At 63.7% G+C, this 19,889-nt stretch overlaps 1 protein-coding gene across 3 annotated transcripts in view; it reads left to right on the top strand.

Moving 5' to 3' along the window:
• The first annotated feature begins 8,145 nt into the window (after positions 1–8,145).
• The window catches only part of WSCD1 (WSC domain sialate O sulfotransferase 1), a 34,414-nt gene continuing 22,670 nt past the window's right edge, over positions 8,146–19,889 (top strand). The window contains exons 1-2 of one of the 3 annotated variants that reach the window (XM_045804872.2): positions 8,146–8,220; positions 17,470–18,172. In XM_045804872.2, coding sequence (XP_045660828.1) covers positions 17,746–18,172 — 427 coding nt within the window. In that variant the 5' untranslated portion in view covers positions 8,146–8,220; positions 17,470–17,745. Of the gene's footprint in view, positions 8,221–9,268; positions 9,409–9,689; positions 9,968–17,469; positions 18,173–19,889 lie in introns of those variants that run through there. The other 2 variants (XM_045804871.2, XM_045804870.2) reach the window with 2 other exon arrangements.

Raw genomic sequence — 19,889 nt, 5'->3', positions numbered from 1 at the left:
TTAGCCCTTGAGGGTAATTTATGTCTCGGAGAGGAGTTCGGAAATGGGTCTGCTCGGAGCTAAAAGCATCGTAAATAAGCTGTGGCAGCTGCAATGGGGGACTGCAGCCTGGCCTCCCCGCCTCCTGGCCTCCCTGCGGGACACTCAGGGCCTGCCCCACCCGGCCGGGGGGCGCACCCCAGCCAGGCCATGCCCACCACCTCCTGGGCGTCCAGGCCTCCTCCAGGGGCCCCAGAGAAGGCTACGGGCAGAGCCAGGACTGCTGTGGGCTGCTTAGGCCGTCACTGGGGGCTGGGACAGTGGAGGAGCCCGAGACTGGTAAGAACGAAGTCCCGGTGTTAGGATCCCCGCAAACACACAGACAAAACCGTCTGGGTGAATGTGTGTGTGTGCTTGTGGGGACGCGTCTGCCTGTGTGCCCGTGTGTGTCTGTGTTGGGACTGGGGGCACCCGACCCAGCCTGGGGGAGTTGGAGAACGTAACCCGGGGCTTGACGCTCGGTCACGTTCTGGGCGGGGCTGGCACAAGGTGGGTAGCAGGTCTGGCTGGATCAGGCCGGGTCTGGCTCCTGGGTCCCCACCTTGTAGGACCTCGCAGGATCCCGAGGTGGGGGGCGACTTGTCCCGATCTGCAAGTTAGAGAATGTAAACGCCCATATTGAAGATGAGATGATTTTTCCCCACCTTTTCCCTCAGAAAAGATTCTCCGGAAGTCTGTCGTGTAACAAACAGGACACTGTCTGGGTTCCTGGGAAGACGTGGTGGCCTGAGACCCCCCAGTCTGTCGGCCAAAAAACGGAAGGAGGGGCGCCTGGGTGGCACAGTGGTTAAGCATCTGCCTTCGGCTCAGGGCGTGATCCTGGCGTTCCGGGATCGAGCCCCACATCAGGCTCCTCCGCTATGAGCCTGCTTCTTCCTCTCCCACTCCCCCTGCTTGTGTTCCCTCTCTCGCTGGCTGTCTCTATCTCTGTCAAATAAATAATAAAATCTTTAAAAAACAAAAACAAAAACGGAAGGAAACAAAGAAACTGAATGCCGACGGGTAATCAATTACTCCTGGGAGTCTGTCCCCAGGACTGTCGGGAACTCTAGGAGCAGGACTTGGAGAGGTTGTCTCCACGAAGACAAGAACGTCAGGCTCTTCTGAGGAGACGGCCCCAGTGACGGGGGTGAGGGGCTGCCTGTCTGCAGGGAGGTGTGGGGACGGCCACGGCGGGACGAGGGTCCAGAGCCGGGGAGCCTGACCTGCAGGGAGGGAGGGGGGAGGCTGGCCGGCGAGGGGCCCGGGGGTCACTGAGGGGCCGCGTCCGCGTGGAGTCAGCAAAGTCTGCCTGGAAATCGAGGTGGCAGGGATTTCGTGGCTCCTGGTACTTGCTGTCACTTTCCACGTCCCTGTTCCTTGGAGCTCGGGGGGAGCCTGGCACGCACCCGAGCCCGTCCCTCCGTCCCTCCAGGGCAGGCGGGTCCAGGCTGGGGACTTGGTGGGGGCGGGCGTGCGGAGCTGCCGCTGGCCTGGGGACGCCAAGGGGAGTCGGCAGCCGGGGAATCTGTCTTAATCTCAGCCTGAGATTCTGTGGGCCAAACTCACACACACAGAACCACACAGAGAGGGCCCCATGCTCCCACCTCGGCTGCCATGACCGGAGGCGGGCCTCGGGCTGTGGTCGGTCAGGTGAGTCAGGACCCCGGCCCCCTGGCTTGCCCACACCCCATTTCCAGCCCCTGGTGGAGAGCTTCCCGCGGCCCTGGGACAGAGGTCAGGTTGCGGTGAGCTCCCCGCTCACCTGCCAGCGAGGCAACTTCTCAGCCTCCCCATCCGTCCAGGTGCACGTGCAGCCTGCACCGGCTGCCAGCACAGCTGTCACCCCCGACTGCCCCTCCCTGTCCCTGCTCCAGGACCCCCTCCCTCCCCGCTCCTGCTCCCCTGAGCCGGTGCAGGGGGGTTGGCTGGCCTGCTGGAGCTACAGACACATCCTCCCTCCCTGCGTGGACGTGCCCCTGCCCACACACCACCCACGGAGGACGGCGCGTGCCTCCAGGTTCCAGGGAGGCAGCACCCCGACCCTCAGCCCTGCCCGGGAGTCCGAGTCGAGCACCAAAAGCAGATAGGAACCCAATGGGCACCCGAATGAGGACATAACTGCAAAGGGTCCTAACACGTCGGGAGGAAGTCACGCACGGGGTGGGGGCACGGGCTCATCTCCCTTCTTCCTCCTCAGCCCCACTCTCCAGATGGGAAGACCGAGGCTCAGGGAGGGGAGCAGAGCCGCCGGGCCAGAGCCTCGGCCTCCGTGTTTCTGCCCCTCCTTAGCACAAGGTCCCCCCTCGGGTCGCACTGGGGAACACACACAAAGGGAAACGGAAGTAACTAGAACACGGGGACTCATCACCCAGTGAGCCTGCCCCGAGCTCCGGCGCACAACCCGTGTGGAACAGCTCTCCCCTCTCCCCATGTCCTGGTCCCTCCATGCAGCCACAGACCCCGCAGGGAGAGGCGGCCTTCCTGCCCCTCTGGTCCCCTGGATGCTGGCGGTGACATTGACCACATCCCCTATGACTCAACAGCGTCCTTCCCATAAAACTCCGTCGTACCCGAGATGGGGGACGGCACGTGCACGTGGCCATGAGGCGGTGGCCGGGGAAGGAGGCCAGAAGCTTCTCTGGACAGAGGACTGCGTGCTGCCCCTGCACGCCCCTGGGTGGGGTGGGGGTGGACAGGAGTGTGGCCGCGGGGGACGGGGAGCTCTTCCACTGCCTGGCTGTGCCATCTGGGCTCAGCCAGGAGCCTCTCTGAGCCCGTGTGCTCATCTGTAAAGCGTTGTAGGTTTGCGGGGACGATGGCCTAGCGGGGCACCAAGCCCGGGCTCCTTCCCCTCCAGCGGGCTAGCGGGAGGCAGTGGGTGCCACGGTGCTGTCTGGGCAGCGAGGCTGGGGACGGGTCACACACACACCCCCAAGCCTCCTGCCCCGGCCCCTGTGTCTCCCCATCCTGGCTTCTACTCAAGCACAGGCTGGGGGGGCCCCGGTGGGCAGGGAGCGTGCCCTCGAGGGCGCCAAGACGTCTGGGAGCGTTTCCTGTGCCCCTTGCCACAGCGGGCTCACTGCTTTCCTCGTGGGAGGGCCATGTGGGTGGATGAATGGGGGCCCCACGTGGGGCGGGAGAGGGGCAGGCCCCGGGGGAGGTGGGGAGGGGACAGAGGGCCAGGGGACGGGCAGACCCTGTCCTGAGGGGTTCATTTCAGCCACTGCCAGCCCCTGGTCAGGTGGGATTTCTTCCATGGAGGCCTCCCCTTCTTTTCCCCTTTCCTCAGGACGCTGCCAGGTGTCCGGTAACAGAGCTTGGCCAGGGAGCCTCACACACCGAGAGACGGTGTCCACTACCCTCCGAACCCCCCAGACTGAGACGAGCCCGCCAGACTGTCTCCGGGGCCCCCAGTGGGACCCCCCCAAGGCTGTCAAGGTCACCCGGTGCTGCAAGGGGCAACAGAGGGAGGGTGCGTGCGAGCTCGCTGCGGTCTTTGCAGCTCTTCTGTTCCCCTGCCATTATTTCAGAGCAAGATGTGTATTGACGTGAACACACTTCCTTTTGCGCACCTGACCTCGAGACCCCTCACGCGTCCTGGGCCTCTGATGAGTGACGCATAGGGACGTTCGTGGGAACGGGAGAGAGACGGGGAGTTCCTTCTGCTGGGCACCCCCGTGAGGATCCCCCATGCCGTCCTCCAGCCCCAGGTCTGCTCCCCGCCCTCCACCTTCCACCTGACGGAGGACCCCGTAAGCTCTACAATCGACCCAAACCCTGATGTCCCCCCTCGGTGGCCCCTCGGTGCCTTCTGTCCCTCAGCCCTGCCCAGTTGGGGCCTCCACGGTGATGGGAGGGCGACGGGCTCGGGCAGGTATAAACCCAACCCAGTAAACCTTATTCCTGCACCTGCCACGTCAGAGCCCACGCCAGGGTCCGTCGGGGTTACCGTAACCACCGCCAGAGGGAAGAGTCACACCCTTTGCCAGGACCCGTGCCCCGGAACCTTCTCGCTGTTTCTCAGATTAGGAGACTCCCCAGGGGCGGGGGGAAGGACGAGATTTGCCCAACTAGAGAAGCAGGGCTGACCCTGAAGCAGGCCCCTTCTGTCCTCCTGCGTCTCTTTAAGAAAGGCCGTCTGTACCAACCGGGCCACATGTCCGTCTTACAGAGAGGCAAGCCGGGGCCGGGAGGAGCAGCTCTGCGTGAGGCCGGGCCGCCTGCTCAGGTCAGACCAGAAGGGAACGCAGGCTTCCTCCTCCTGCTGAGCTCTGGGCCCCCTCCGCGGCCCCCGCACCCCATAAACTCTGGGGCCCCTCTGGCCAGGCCCGCAAGCCCAGCTGCCCCGGCACAGAGCTGGGGCCGCAGTTCTGGGCTGTGTCCCCCGTGGAGGCTCTCTGAGGCCCAGCTGCGGCCCCTCCTCACGGGAGAGGCCAGCACACGGGCAGCCCAGCGAAGCGCTGAGCCCAGCCCGGGTTCTGAGTGCGCAGAGTGGGCCCCGGGCAGCTCATGGCACTGTGAAACCAGCACAGGAGGGAAGAAGCCGCAACCCCCCCTTCCCCCTTGTCGCCAGGGGGTCCCTCCACGGGAGCATGAGGCAGCCCTCCCAGGCCACTCTGGGGTGGTGGAGCTGGTCGGCTTGTGGGCCTGAGGCCCCTGGAGCAGCGGCCGAGGGCTCCGTGGTCAGAGCAGGGTGCTTGGAAGCAGGTGGCCAGGCGCTGCTGCCTCGTCATCCCGCCATGGCCCATAGCAGGGGGACCCAGCTCCGTGAGCCATCCACACTCGCCCCCACTGCGGGGTCTCGCTGGTGGCCTGCAGAGTCTCCCAGATGACTGCAAGAGGGCTGGACCCACAGGGGATCAGTCTGTGACCTGCGCGGGAGGGAGCAGTCTCTGAATTCCTGGGAAGCGCGGCGGCTGACCACTGGGGACCCGCTCGGATTCATTAAAAATATGTCATGCTAGACTTACTGCATTTTTAAAAATCAATCAATTATTTATTTAATAAATATTTAGTGAGCTTGCCTATGTGCCAAGAATTAAGCTAGACCCTGAGGGTAGAGCTGTGAACGAGACAGAAAGTTCCCTGGCTCTCTGGTGGCTGACATTCCAGCTGTGGGGGCCCGTGAGGGTCCGGAAGGAGACGACACACAAAAACACCTGTGCCCCAGGTCACAATGGGGTGACGTGTGTTCTGCAGCCCAGGGAACTGGCCAGCGAGGTGGGTGCTGGGACGTCAGGGTGGCCTCACTGGTGGGGGGGTGCATGCCACGAGCCTGGTGGATCAAGAAAGCACCACATGTGGCATTTCTGGGTCATAGAAGCTTGGGAGAAAGCTCTGCATATGATATTTGCTAAGATGCATTATACGTTTTTTCTGTGGCAGTCCACGTGCTACGCACGCCACATGCATTTTATGGATCCTCGCAAGAGCCCGGTGATGGGTGCATTTCTCTATTTCATAGGTAAACACAGTGAGGCTCAGAGAGGTGCTGACTTTCTCAAAGTGGGAGGGGAGGCGTGGAGCTGGGACCGAGCCCCTGCCCGGGCTGGTCACCCTGTGGCCATGACCACCAGGCTGCCTCCGTCAAGGCAGGGCAGAAACGGGGTGATGGCTCACACGTTACTGAGTATTTCCTGAGCTGGAGGACTAGGTGGCCGTCTGTGGAGCGGCAGGGCCAGGGTGGTGGCTCAGGCTGGGTCAGCAGCCCCCAATGCCCGCGAGAGTCAGTGATCTGAATGAGGGCTCAGCTGACCAGTCACGGTCCAGCCTCCTCTGCAGCCACCACCGACCTCACATGAGCCACGTCAAATTACCAGTAGCTCCTCCAACACATGCGTGTTTCATGCCTTCCTACCCTCACACAGGACGCCTGCCCTGCCTGGAATGGCCCGTGCTCCCTACAACCCAGATGATGCCTACTTCCCCTTTAAGAGTCAGCTGAAATGTCACCTCCTCCATGAAGCCTTCCCTGAATTCCCCCAAACTTTTGGTGTCGTGCACATAAATGCGTACACAGCTACTTGCCCTCCCAGCAGCCAGCACCCTGCTTGTGCTCTGCTGTCACCAGAGGAACAATTTTGACCACGTGGTGCTGTGCTTGAAGCTATAAGCACCCCAACTGATACAGCAGAGCTCCTTGTTTGTGGCACATTCCCCTTTGGGTGTGTTTCCTTGTCCAGTTCTCCACACTGGAAACTCCTTGGAGGGACGGCCTTTTCTTTTCAAAGAGTCTTCAGTGTTCAACACAAAACCTAATGCAATGGGTGCCTTGCTCAGTGAATAAGTGAAAGGATGGATGGAAGGATGGATGGATGGATGGATGGATGGATGGATGGATGGATGGAAGGATGGATGGATGGATGGATGGATGGATGGATGGATGGATGGAAGGATGGATGGGTGGATGGGTAGATGGAAGGATGCATGGATGGAAGGATGGATGGGTGGATGGGTGGATGGATGGAAGGATGGATGGGTGGATGGGTAGATGGAAGGATGGATGGATGGATGGATGGATGGATGGATGGATGGATGGATGGAAGGATGGATGGATGGGTGGATGGATGGATGGATGGATGGATGGATGGATGGAAGGATGGATAGGTGGATGGGTAGATGGAAGGATGGATGGATGGATGGATGGATGGATGGATGGATGGAAGGATGGATGGATGGATGGATGGATGGATGGATGGATGGATGGATGGAAGGATGGATGGGTGGATGGGTAGATGGAAGGATGGATGGATGGAAGGATGGATGGGTGGATGGAAGGTAGGTAGGATGAATAGATGGGTGAATGGATGGATAAAAAGAAGGATGGATGGATGAATGGATGGATGGAAGGAAGGAAGGAAGGATAAGCCAGCAGGTAATACGAAGCGAGGAGGCAATGTAAATACTTGGGGTCCAATCACTGGGATCCACAAAGAGAAGCAGATGGATTCAAAAACCAAACACAGAGGCAGGATTGAAGTGGGAGCAGATGGTCTGGTCCCTAGTTCCAGACCTGCAGGGGAGTGGGAGGCAGTGCTTTCCTCAGTGGTAACCGGACGTGTCAGTTCCACTCTGGGACCACCACAAAGGTCCCTGCAGTATTAGGGATGTGGACAAAGATGGCGTCAGGACAGCTGTCAAACAGTCCCAGCTACGCAGACGTGACAGCTGTGAGACAGAGCTGTTTGGGGGCTGAGAGTGGCTCCGCTGTCAGGCCTAGTCCAGCAGGCCTCCCCATGTCCTCTTATCTGTCACCACTGACACAGAAGAGGCCCTCATCCCAACCCTGGCCATCTGGATGCCTTACAGGTGGCCTATGCCCCGTATCCAAGCCCTTCTCCACCACTTCCTGGACTCTGTCACCCTCCTTCCTTGTCCACGTCTTGCCCAGAGTCAGCAGATGCTCCTGCCTGGCTCCCACGCCCCTGGAGGGCTTTGCACAGCAGGTGCCGTGTGGCATTGGGCACAGAAATGGCACAGACGCCCAGCAGACCCTTCTTCTCTTTCTTGAGGCAATTCTCCACCATGGAAGCAGCCACACAGACGTCTCAGCGTGAATCCTGTCCCAAGTGACCTCCCAGTGGAGCCAGGCTGAAGCACCCCGGGGCTCTGCTTGCTGTGAGCGTTGGGCACTCATCCACCTTGGGGCGTCAGGAGCTTCCTCTCTAAAATGGGCACGTGAAGGCAGCCACTGGCTTATGGTGAGTCTCCAGTGAGATAAAGGGAAGAAGGCAGCCGGGGCCGGCGTCGCCAGCATCACCACGTGCAAACATTTGCAGTGTGTAAGGGCTGTGCATGGGGGATATTCTGCAAAGCCAGAAATGCCGGAGCAGCACAGACGTGTCTCTCACCCTGGTACCCTCACCGAGTGTCCCCACGGCTCCAGAGACGACCAACTCTGTTCTAAGTCTGGGGCTTGGCTGTGTGAACTTAAGCAAGCCCCCTTCCCCTCTGGGTGCCACTTGACTGACCTTCCCAAAGCGGGGCTCCGAGGGGTCTGAGTCTAATCCCTTCCTTCCCCGCCCTGCACCTGTTGAAAACAGGCTCTTCTGAGTCTTGCCAAGCAGCTCTGCCCCTAGTGGTCGTCAGAGGCATGAAACTCCCTTTCGGGAAGAGGGGGTTAGAGCCACGCCACCGACACCTGCTCCCGCAGCCTCTGCTGGTCCTCAGCCTCCTGGAGCATCTCAGCGGCCAGCCCTGGTGAGGACAGCCCCCGCCCCATGCACCTGCAGGGGTGGCACTGTGGCTCGGGGACTTCTGAGGAGCGGGGGCAGGGGAGAGGCTTGGGCGGGAAATCCTTAGGGCTGGATCCAGCCCTTGTTTAAAGAGGGGGATTGTGGATAGGAGTGTGTTTGCACACCTGAGTGTCTGTATGGGTGCCTGTCGCCGCGTGCGCATGCACAACTGTGGGTCAGTGCCCCATGGGACTCCATGCAAGTGTGGTACTGCTTCCGTGGGCGACTGTATGGAGGCGTGGGTCAGTCCCCGCGTGTCGGTGTGGGGCAGCGTGGTAGCTGGTGGCGGTGCCCTGAGCACGCAGGCTCAGTGGGAGAAAGGGTCCATGGATTTGCCCGTGGGTGGTGCCTCTGTGTGTGGCTGTCTCCGTGTGTCTGTGCATGAGGACGTGGGCGTCCGCGTCCAGCTGTGGATGGGACGGTGAGCCAGTGTGTGTCTGACTGTGTGTTGGTATCAGAGTACCAAAGTGTGTGTGCCTGCCAGTGTCCCGCGCTGTTTGTGAGTGGGACAGAGCCCGGTGTGTGTGTGTGTGTGTGTGTGTGTGTGTGTGTGTGTGTGTGAGCGAGCGTGGGCGTCAGCGTGGCTGCGAAGCAGTGATTCAGTGTCTCCATCAGACGTGCGTCGGTCCCTGTGTGTCTGAGTGAGTGTGCACACGCGTGTCAGGGTGTGAGCGCCAATGCACCCTCTGGTGTGTGCATCACGCCAGTGGGGTGTGTGCGCGCGTCTGCGCGCGTGGGCAGCACACGCGTGTCCCTCGCCCCGCCCGGGTGCACCGGCCTGCGGGCCAGCCCAGGGTGCGGCCCCCGCCCCCAGCCCGACCCCTCCCACGCGGCGGGCAGCGGCGGGCGCGGGCGCCTCTAGGACCCGGCGGCGGCCGGCCGCTGTCCCCGGGCCGCGCGAGTGAGCATGTGCAGAGCCCGCCGCCCCCCGCCGCCCGCCGCCCGCTCCGCCCGCCCGGCGCCCGCCCGCGCCGCCCGCTCCGCCCGGACGCCCGCAGCCCCGGGAGCCTGGCGGCGGCGCCCTGTTCCTCCGGGGCGCGTCGGGCCGCTCGCGGGGGCGCCGGGGCTCGGGCGCTGCGGGGCTGCGGGCTCAGCGCCCAGGAGCGGGCGCGTGGCCGCCGGAGCGGACGCCCCAGCCGGCCGCGCTCGCGGGGTGAGTGCTGTCTCCCGGGCGCCCCGCCGGGACCCCCTCCAGGACCCCCGCGCGGGCGGCGGGCGGGCTCCTTCCCAGACGCCCGCGAACAAGTTTGTGTAGACGCGGCCGGAGCGCGGCGGGGCTGCACCTGCTCCGGCTGGCTCGGGGCGGCCGGCTGGGGGCGCCTCTGGGGCCGGGAGGGGAGTGTGGGTGCGCGCGTGGGGGCCGCGCTGGGGGGGGGGCGGGGCGGCCGGGGGTGCACCTGCTCCGGCGCGGGGCGGCCGGCCGGGCAGGGGAGTAGGTGCGCGCGTGGGGGCCGCGCTGGGGGGCACCCCGGCGTGGACGGGGGCGCGCAGTCCCACCCCCCGGAATCCTCAGCCACTGCCCGTTTCCGCGGAGGGAGAGACGGGTCGGCCGGGCAGGGGGCGGGCACGGGGTTTGGGGTGCGCGCTGCTTCTCTCGGGAGGAGCCGTGTACCCGGAGCAGCTCCCCCCCTCTCCGCGGCCGGGCGAGGCTTCCGGTCAGCGGAGGGTTCTCTCTCGGTGAACTTGAACGGAGGCAGAGGCAAAGGCGAAACGTATGTATTCATGTGTTTTGTCCGCAGAATTACCCCAAGTAGTGCTTTGCGTCTCCCTAGGTGGGGACGGAGACAGGACTGGAGGCTGCTAATTGCGTTTTTCTTGTACGTCCGGAGCCTCGGGGTGGCCCGGCTGGGGGTCTGTTTTCTGAGCAACCGTGCCGCTGCTTGGCAGAGGGAGGCAGGGGCGCAGAGGGACGCCAGTCCTTGTCTGAGCAGGGGGAGGCCGGACACCAGGGTTCGGCTCCCACAGCCCTGCCCCGGGGTTGGGATCCAGCTGCTGCCCTCCGGCCCTTCCAGGGCGGCTCTGGAGGTGGACAGATTGGGAACTCCACTGTACTTTTCTGACGGACAGCATCACTTGCCACCACCCCCTCCGGTCGCTGGAACGGCCTGCTGCAGTTCAGGGAGGCGCTGGGGCTGTCCCAGGTTGGGACGCCATGGATCCCATCTGGAGATGGGGCCTTTTGTTTTCTCCTCTGAATTGCCTGGGGTATCGGGCTAGGGAAGAGAGGGCTGGTGGGGAGGGAGAGCGGAGGGAAAAGCTGGCGGGCTCTTCTGTCTGCAGCAGCCCCCTTCCTGCCCCTTGCAGGGGCTGGAGAGGGGGCCAGGGGAGCGTCCCCCCACATACCCTTGGCTCAGGTCTCAGAAGCCCCTTGGAGGAGGTGTCCCAGTGGGCCGCCAGGGCCCCGGGGTTCTATGAGGAGTAGCAGTTGTGTTGGTCCGAGAGCACGTGTGTTGGTGTCCCAAGCACATTCGCTATCACAGCAGCTTGGCGGGCGGCTGGGTTGGTGGGCTGTGCCCGGCGGCCCCATGCGCCCCAGGAGGAGCCCCGTGGCCCTCACCTGCGGCTGCACCCTCCCATGCTCAGCAGGAGCATTTCCAAGGTCCTCTGGAAGAATGCTTGCTGTGGGGGTGAGGGGACCCCTCTTTTCAGCAGGGGTAGGAGCCCCATGGGGTGTGGCCCGTGGCACATACCGGCTGGAAGTGAAGGGAGGCTTGGATTAGGCAGAAGGCCGGACCCCATGCCTTCCCTCCTGTCTGCCTCATCAGGCAGGAGTGGGTATTCTGGGCCACCAGTTGGTCGCTGCTAAACCCTGAGTCTAGCCAGGTCAGGTAAGGCCCAGCACTGAGAACAGAGTCATGGAGCTGGCTCCCTGGGCGCCGGCCTGCAAGGGCTCCCCATGCCTGGAGGCCAGGACTGACTCCTGCTGAGCAGCACTCTTGCAAGGGCTGGTTCCCTGTAGACACCCCCGGCTGATGCTCCCGTCCGGCGCAGACCCCGGTCAGCCGCGGTGAGACCAGTTCCCCTGACTCTCTCTCTGGAGCTACCCCGAGCTCAGGCCCCGGGAGCTGCGGACAGAGTGGGGTTTAAGCCATCAGGGCCTTTATCCATGAGATGTGTGTGATTGTCGCACCCCCCAGGCGGGGCAGGCCCTGCTCATCTGGGAAGGGGGTACGTGAACATGGCTGTGCCTACCCTCTCCTTGGGCCTCAAAGTCTTGTTTTCACACTGTTTCTCCTAATCTCTCCGTGCTGTGGCTGTAATAATTACCGTGTTGACATACCGCCTGCACAATTATCGGAAGTGTGACGCTTTTAGAAAACGTGGTTGGAGAGGAACTGCCTGCCAGTGTGGACATGAGACGTGGATGGAGGAACAGGCTGGATGAATTTAGGGGCCATAAACAGGGTGCACCTGCTGGCTAGCGAGGCCTCTTCCTTCCGCAGGGCTTCTCTTGTCTTGCCGCTGGAGACCCTCGGCGATGTGAGCCCCTCCCAGAGGGTGGCCGTCTTCGCCTGAGGGGGCCAGGAGGGTTCTGAGGGTAGGAGCGCCCAAGGCACCCCTCCCGTAGCGAGAGTCCCCCATCCCAGCGACTGCAGGAGCCCAAGAAGGGCGAGGCTGAGTGGTGTGCCCCGCTCACTTGCCCAGATTTACCCGAATCGCTCAGAGGGGCCTGGATAACCCTGCAAGGTCGCCCCTGAGTGGGAGAAGCACAGGACAAATGAAGAAGGGGGGTTCTAGAGAAGAGGTGGGCTGGCAGTAGCCCAGAGAGGTTGCGATGCGCTGTTTCGAGGGTGGCTTGGGCTCCAGGTCCAACCACGGGAAAGGGAAGGCGGCACGGTGGCTCCCCGCTTTCTTTACAGCCCGGAGCCTGGCACCTGGACGGATCTGCGTCCTGGGGTCACACGGATGGCGGCCGTGTGACGTGGCTCATCGGGGGTCTCGTGTAGCAGTAGCTGATTGTCTGGGGCCCCGCTGAGTGGCCCTGTCTCTGTCGGCTGCCGCGTCCGTAGGATGGGCCCGTGGTGACGCCTGCCTCTCGGGTTTACTGGGAGATTGTTCATTTGTTTCTGGTCTGTTCATTCCATGCGTGGGATGCTGCGTGAAAACATCCTTTGGTCTCTAACGCAGCGCAGGAAGCACTGTTCTGCAAACCTCAGCGGTGGGTGGGATGGAACGTCCTCTTCCCTTTTCGCATTGAATGGAGTTTTGACCTTTCTCTTATGTTTTATACCTTTTTAGCAACGTTTCGTATTTTGGACTTTCTCACTTAAGTTCTGCATCCAGAAGATCAAAGTATCTGCCTTTTCAAAGTCAGAGGGAACCCCACCCCATTCCCATTTCCCAGACCTCGTCCCACCCAAGGGCCTGGAGAGTTAAAGTCAGTGGGTCCTTCTCTCTCTTTGGTCTGAGCCTCCGAGATGCAGAGGCATGGGGCTGCAGGGTAAGGGCGGCCGGGGGCACTGAGTGTCTGTAGCTGCAGGGGGCTCCCAGGCTGGGAGGAAGACTGGGCAGAGCAGCGTGGAGCCCTGACTCCCGGCAGGACACATCACCCAGGCGCCATTCACGAAGCGTCCTGTCCCAGCGTCGACTCTGGGGGATCAGGAAGGCTTCACGGAAGAGGTGACATTGAAGCTGAGCCTTGATGGCCACAGAGCATGTCAGAGTCACGCGAGGGGTCACAGGGCCCCCTGGCCAATGGAAGAGCATGCCTGGGGGGGCGTGGCGCAGCTCCTGCTGGCCAAGGGACACTGTGCCTGGGACGTGGCCTTCTGCAAGGGGCCGGGAGACGGCGCGCCAGGCTGAGGAGCTTGGGCCTGGCCATCCGAGTCCTGGGGAGACACTGCAAATGGCAGCTTGACTGGCTTTGTGTTAGGAAGGTCACTTTCTTCAGCTTAGCCTTTTGGAGAAGGCGCAGTGTCCGGTGACAGGCCCTGAGCCTGAGCAGGGCAGAGGCAGGGCTGGAGGGGAGGGAGAAGGCAGGGGGGCCAATTCAGAGCCCGGAGCCCAGCTGGAGGCTCCCCAGTGCAGCCTCCTGGTGGTCCAGAGGCTGAGGACCCCCCCACCCCGCCCTTGTCAGCGCTGCACCAGCTGCCAGGCGTTGAGGCTGGAGCTCCGAGCTGCGGGGACCCCACTGCCCGTCTCCTGTGGGGAGCGCAGCGTGCTGGGCCCTGTGCTTCCGTCTGCAAGGCTCTTGCCCCACTAGGAGCCCATGGCTCTGAACACTGAGGGTCCTGGCCCTCACTGCCATGGCCAAGGGGCTGAGATGCTTCTGGGGGCACCTGGAGTCTTTCTCCCCTCGCCTGCCACTGCCTGTCCTCTCGGGGTGGGGGGCGGTGAAGGAGGCAGAGTCGCGTGACAAACCCCAGTGGCCCGTGGTCAGGCCTGGGCCCCTCTGAGCTCTTTCTCCATCCCCCGGCCCCAGGGGCGGCCTGCTCTCCTCTCCCTGCTGCTGCGCCCCCCAACCCGCTCGGCCTGGGCCCCCCCAGCCTCACTGAGCGGTAGGCGGCATCTGCCTGACACTTCCCCACCTGCAGGCTCGGCACCTGCTGCCCCCTGGGGCCCGGATGCAGCAAAGTAACAGGAGAGGACTCTGGTTTTCGGAGCACCCCCCCCCCCCGCACTGGGCTCCTACTCCCTCCTGAGACCCCCAGAAGACCCTGGGCCCCGTTACTCTCTCCTTCCTGGGAGGAGACTCGGGATCCCTCCTCCACTAGGCCCTGCCCTTCTCTGGGGTGCAGCTGGCACTGGGCAGGCAGCGAGTGTCCACCTTTCCCGCCTGAGGCGCCGTGCTGAGCCCCCCACAGCGAGGCCCCACCCTCCTCTTCCTGGAGCATGGTGCTTGATTATAAGAGGGGAGGTGCCACAGGGGAAGAATGGCCCAGACTCCCAGCGGACGGGGCGCCCCAGGAGGCTGGAGCGCTCGCCCACATGGCAGCATCTGGGATGCCGGGCGGGGGGCTCGCCATGTGCAGCGCCGTCTCCCGGAGCTCCGACCTGGCGTGTGTCCAGACAGGTGCTGATGGAGGCACGCGGAAGGCCTTTCAAGAATACGTCCCGCCTCGCGTGCCGCTGGTGCTGCTGCGGGCACAGGGCGGGCTCCGGAGCAGGTGGCCCGGGCGTGCGTGGCAGCCCAGGGGTCAGACCGTGGTCAGTGCGCCTTATCCTGCTGCTCTTGGGGGTGGGGGGAGCAGGGCACCTGCGTGGGAGGGGTGCGTGCGGTAACTGAGACAGGGCAGGGGCGAACGCGGCCCAGCCGGGCTCCTTGGTGCTGGGAGTGCTTTGTGGAGGGGGCGCTGAGCACGGAAGCGGTTGCCAACGGCCCGGTGGCGGCTTCCAGAGAGGATGGGATGCCAGGCCCACCCCAGGGAGCGGGGGCTACTGACTTCACCCGTGGCACATCTCCCAGGGGCCCCTCCTTGGCGTTCATAACGGCGCGCGCCATGCTTTGTGGGGAGCAGTTTTCCCCCGGTCCAACTCCACAGCCTTGCCGATTGCCCCATTTCACAGATGACGGGCTTGAGGCTCCATCCTGAGCAATGCCTTGCCCCATGTGGGTTTGGGGCACCGTGGGCATAGCTGGTGGGCTCCAGCCTGAGCGGACAGGAGGTGGCTGGATAGCCCCCAGGCCTGGGCCGCTTGTGCTACTGGGCCGGGAGCTCTGGTGCGGACGCTGCCCCTCCCCCAGCGGCCCCCAGGCCTCAGCAAACCCACCATCCGTGTGCTGCTGGCTGCGTGTGGGGTCTGGGGACGGGGCGATACGTCAGGTGTGCTCGGTGGCCCGCCTGGAGGGGCTGCCTGCTTCGAGGAGAGGCAGGGTGACCGGCGGGGCTGACGTTGGCCGGGAAGGGTGGCAGAAGTCCAGGACAGGGGACGTGCCGGCCCCCCGCCCCGCCCCACGCAGGTGTTCTGGCCTGGCAATCAGCTTTGCGATTCTAGAAGTTTGGGGTGGCAGCCTGCTTACAGGACTCTGCAAGTGGCCATCCCTGCCTCCACGCCCAGGCCCCCCCCAGACCCGGAGTCCCCTCTGGGAAGGGGTGACTCTGGAGGGTACTGTGGGGTCCGTGATCCCTGGGATCCTGACTGATGGGCCCTGATAGCATCCTGCCCACCACACGCGGCTCCCCAAGCTCCGGACTGGGCCCCCGCGGCTCGAGGTGGGTGCCACCTGAGAGCTTGGGGCCCAGGACCCCACAGGAGCAGCAGCCTCTGATACCAGGACTAACCGGTCAGTTTATCCTCTCGTTCACCCTGAGAAGTGCGTTCAGAAACCAGGGTCGCCGCGCATCCACACGGCCGGGCAGGCCTTGCGCTGGGGCCAGAGTTACAAAAACAGACAGGGTCTGGCCTCTCGCCTCGAGCCGGTCACAGTCCTATGTGGATGAATGACAGTGAGCTGGGCGACGACAGCTGTCCCAGGGTGGTGGGTGCCACGTTGGGGGTTGGCATGGGCTGCAGGAAGACAGAGGAGCCTACACCAATGTGTGTGTGTGTGTGTGTGTGTGTGTGTGTGTGTGTGTCACTGGGGGTGGTCAGGGAAGGCTTCTTGGAGGAGGTTGCACCTGGGCTAAGCCTTGGAGGGTAGACAGGGATTCAGTGGGCTTTGAGGGTGGAAAAGACAGAAGAGGCCCCAAGGCAGCGGGCTCCAGTGGCTCCCTGGGTCTTGGTGTGTGCATGCTCGCACACGCGTGTGCTGGGAAGCCCGAGGTGAGGGCTTGGCTGTGGACGAGCCCGGGCAGGGGGCCTTGTGTGTCCCCCCGAGGAGCTCGGCGTTTATCCGCGAAGCCGCAGGGAGCTATTGAAAGGCGTTTTGAGCAGGGGAGCACCGTGATCAGATTTGTGTGTTCGGAGGACCGCCCTGGCCGGCTCGCGGAGGGCGGATTGGAGGCCCAAAGCTGGAAGCAGGGGATCAGGCAGGATTGCTTGGGATTTTCTCTGTGGCGTTACAAATCTGACGGGGCTGGCTGGGGCAGGCCTGGCGCGCACCAGCTTAACGAGAGAGTGAGAGCTCTGGAGACGGCGCAAATGGCTTCCCCGCTCAGAGTTTAAACCCTGCTCTGTGTGCTGATGCTGGAGCTGCCACCCCCCACCTGGCCGGCAGGACCTGCCTGCCACAATCCCAGACCCCGGCCCTCTCGGAGTTGAGCTGGAAAGGGCGGTGCTGGTCGGGGGTGCTCTGGACCTCCGCCCGGGGCATGCCAGGCCACAAGAGCCCAAACATTGTCTTTCTGCTCACACCGGGCTGCCTGTGCCCCACGCACAGAGCAGCCATTGAGGGGCTGCGGGGCCTGGCGGGGGTCCCGGGCCACGTTAGTCACGGTCCTGGGAGCTTTTCTTCCGGGGACAAGACCGTCCTTGTGCTGAGGGCCGCCGTCAGCTGCAGAGCCCCCGCCAGCCCCTAGCAGCCCGCTTCAGAGGTTCCGCCAACGGGAGCCAAAGCCCAGCGTGAGAGCCGAGGGCAGCCCTGGAAGGTCGCGCAGCGTGCCTCCCGCCTTCCCGCCAGGTGCCCCGGCCTCCGTTAGCAGGTGCACGGCCCCGCACTCTCTCCCGGGCTGAAGCCCCCGAGCCTCTTCAGAAGCAGTTTCCAGAGAACAGCCCGCAGGCCCAAGGCACCCCCGCGAGGGTGTCGCCAGATTGCGAGCATGCATGGAGCACCTGCTGTATACACCTGCCCCGGGCTGGGTGCACTTGTACGTGCCGGCTCCATCACTGGCCAGGCCCTTTACTTGTTCAGAGCCCAGGCCCTGAAACAGCCCATTCCAAGCCTTGGCTTCTCTGTTGGCTGGCTGAACGACATGGGAAAGTTCCTTTGCCTCCTTTTGTCTCCTCTGTAAAATGGGGCCACTCCAGCGTCCACCTCGCTGGGCTGCCCTGAGGGTCGAATGAGATACCACATCCGTGTTCAGCTCAGGGCCTGGCCGGTGAGGATTCCATTCCGGGCCGCCTCTGTCCCCGGATCTTCACTGCTGCTCAAGGGGCGGGGGCGTCATTCCCGTTTTACAGATGGGGCAGCTGAGGCCGGAGTGACCGCCCAGGGGCACACAGCCAGCCGGTGGCGGAGCTGGGACTTGAGCCCCTCTCTCTGTCTGGGGCTCCCGCAGCACAGGCGTCCCCTTTGGGAAACAGAAGCCGGAGGGGGGTCCTAACCCAGGCACGGGGTAACGGTGTCCCCCCCCCCCCACTGCCGCATCTAAGCGTGCTCTCTCTGCTCTTCCAGATTCCCCAGCCAGGCGTGCGTGTTGGTGGAGCTCAGCGATGGCAGAGTTGGTGACCCTGGGGCAGGAGCCACAGCCACAGGGCCCTGTGGCTGGAGCCGCGTGATGGTGCCGTTTGAGCACCCGACAGAAACAGGGCAGGAGGATCGGTGACCCCGGAGGAGCACAGGCTGGCGCCGGGATGCGGGGATGAGGCCACTGGGGGCCCCGGCCTCCCTCCCCGCCGGGCGCTAGGGGCCGTGCCCAGGCTCCAGCTGGGAGCCCCGCCGCCCAGGGGCATGGCCAAACCCTTCTTCCGGCTGCAGAAGCTGGTGCGCCGAACGCAGTTCCTGCTCTTCTTCCTCACGGCCGCCTACCTGATGACCGGCAGCCTGCTGCTGCTGCAGCGAGCCCGAGTGGCCTTCCCGCCGGGGCCCCGACCGCCCGGGCCCCTGCAGGCCTTACCCGTGGCCGCCGTGGCGCTGGGCGTGGGCTTGCTGGACAGCAGGGCGCTGCAGGCCCCCCGCGTCAGCCCGGAGCTGCTGCTCGGCGTGGACATGCTGCGCAGGCCCCTGGCCCGGCCCCGGCCCGGCCCCCGCTGGCTCCGGAGCCGAAACTCGGAGCTACGCCAGCTGAGGCGCCGCTGGTTCCACCGCTTCATGGGTGACCCCCAGGGGCCGCCCGCCCCGGGCCCCGAGGCCCCCAGGCCCGCAGCCAGCAGCCGAGGTGGGTGCTCAACCCTGGCTCCCCTTGCGTGTTGGGGGCTGCTCCCGGGAGCCCTGCCTGGGGCCGGGGGGTGGCTCTCCCCTTTCCTGGCCCTGCAGGCCCGTGGTCTCCAGACTGTGGGTTCTGTCCACTCGGTGGGAGCTTTGCTCGCTCGCTGACTGGGCAGGCACTGTTGTCCCAGAGCTCGGCCTCTGGGTTTAGGCGGACCTCAGCTTGCATCCCGGTGTCGCGGCAGGCGTGACGGTGACCTTGGACACGTGACTTAATGTCCCCGGGTCCCTGGGGAGTGGGACAGAGATACCCATCCCAGGGCTGGCGTGGGGATTGGATGGGACAGCAGTGAGGGCCCCGGGGCAGCAGCCTGGCCCACGTGCAAGTCCTCAGCCTCCCCCGAACGCGGGGTGGGGGCTGCGTCTGCACAACACTGTCTGTGGGTGACTCTGGTGCTCACACAGGGAGACCCCTGGGCTGGAGGGCCTGGTGCGTTTCTCGGCACGGGTAACTGGCAGCTCTTATTTCATTTCTAAACAGCTAACTCGTGCGGTGTTTACGGTGCACCTGTAAATGATATTTATGGGAATTACCGCTATCGTGATACCCTGATCTGCAGAGGAGACACTGGGGAATGGGGACGTTCAGTCAGTTGCCAGGGTCACTCTTCTGGTTTGGGTTCCCCAGAAGCCGTGCTGGCCTGTCTGGGCTGTGACCCCAGGACTCCGGCAGGGAGCGAGGAGGGAGCTGGGGAAGAGAAGGTGGAGGGGAGGGGCTTGGAGGGAGGGCAGAGTGTGCATCTCGGAGTGCAGCCTGGAGGTGGCGGGTCAGGAGGAGGGCCAGGCCTGGGAGTGTGGCTTTATTCTCAGGATGGTGAGAAGGTCCAGGGAAGAGGGAGGAGCCCCCACGGCCCTCGTGTCAGGGGGATGACTGATGGACAGTGAAGCCCAGAGGACAGTGCCCCCCCCCCCGTCTCCACAGAAGGAGGTTTCCCCTGAGATCACGTAGGTCAGAGCCCTTGCTGTGGGGTTCCTCAGTGAGCCTTCTACCTAAGAATGAGGGGGACATAGGAATGGATTCCGCAGCTCACTTGGCACAGGACTGCCTTCTGTAAACTCTCCCCAGCACTCCAGGAGCCTGGGTCTCTAGGCAGACAATACCAGCACGACTCATTTAGACTAAAGTGTGAATGACTGACAAAATCGACATGGAATCCTTGAGAAGCAACCATGGAAAGAGCACAGGTTTTGAACACAGACCTGAGTTTCTCTCTTGATATTGCTGGTCACTGGCTCTGTGACCTTGGGCAGATTGACCAAAGGTCAACTCCTCTTCATTTGTCCCTGTCCGCCCTTTCCGGGGATCCATGCTTGAGTCTGTTCTCCGTGCACTTGAGGAGCTCAGGAAGCGGCGGAACCATCACTGCGCAGCAGCACTGAGGCACGGGTGGGGGTCTTTATGACCCGGCCAGCGGAGGGGGCTGGGGTGACCCAGTCAGAACCCTGGGGGCACCCCTTGGCTCCAGGTCATCTCCCCCTAGGGAAGCCGTGGACGGGGTGTAGCGGCAGCTGAAAGATTGGGGTGAGACGTGCTCGGGACCGCAGGGTCACGGTGAGCAGCAGTTGTGGGGCGATCGGGATGCTGACCGCCGTGAGCCCTGGGGCGCCTTCCCCATGACCCAGCGCGAGGAGGAGGGTCAGGGCCAGTGTAGAGGGTGGCAGCTCTG

The sequence above is a fragment of the Ursus americanus genome, chromosome 14 (genome assembly GCF_024610735.1).
Source record: "Ursus americanus isolate L20-20 chromosome 14, mUrsAme1.1.p, whole genome shotgun sequence".
Classification (NCBI taxonomy): domain Eukaryota; kingdom Metazoa; phylum Chordata; class Mammalia; order Carnivora; family Ursidae; genus Ursus; species Ursus americanus.
The sequence above is the reverse complement of the archived record's forward strand: the minus strand, read 5'-3'. Positions and strand labels throughout refer to the sequence as shown.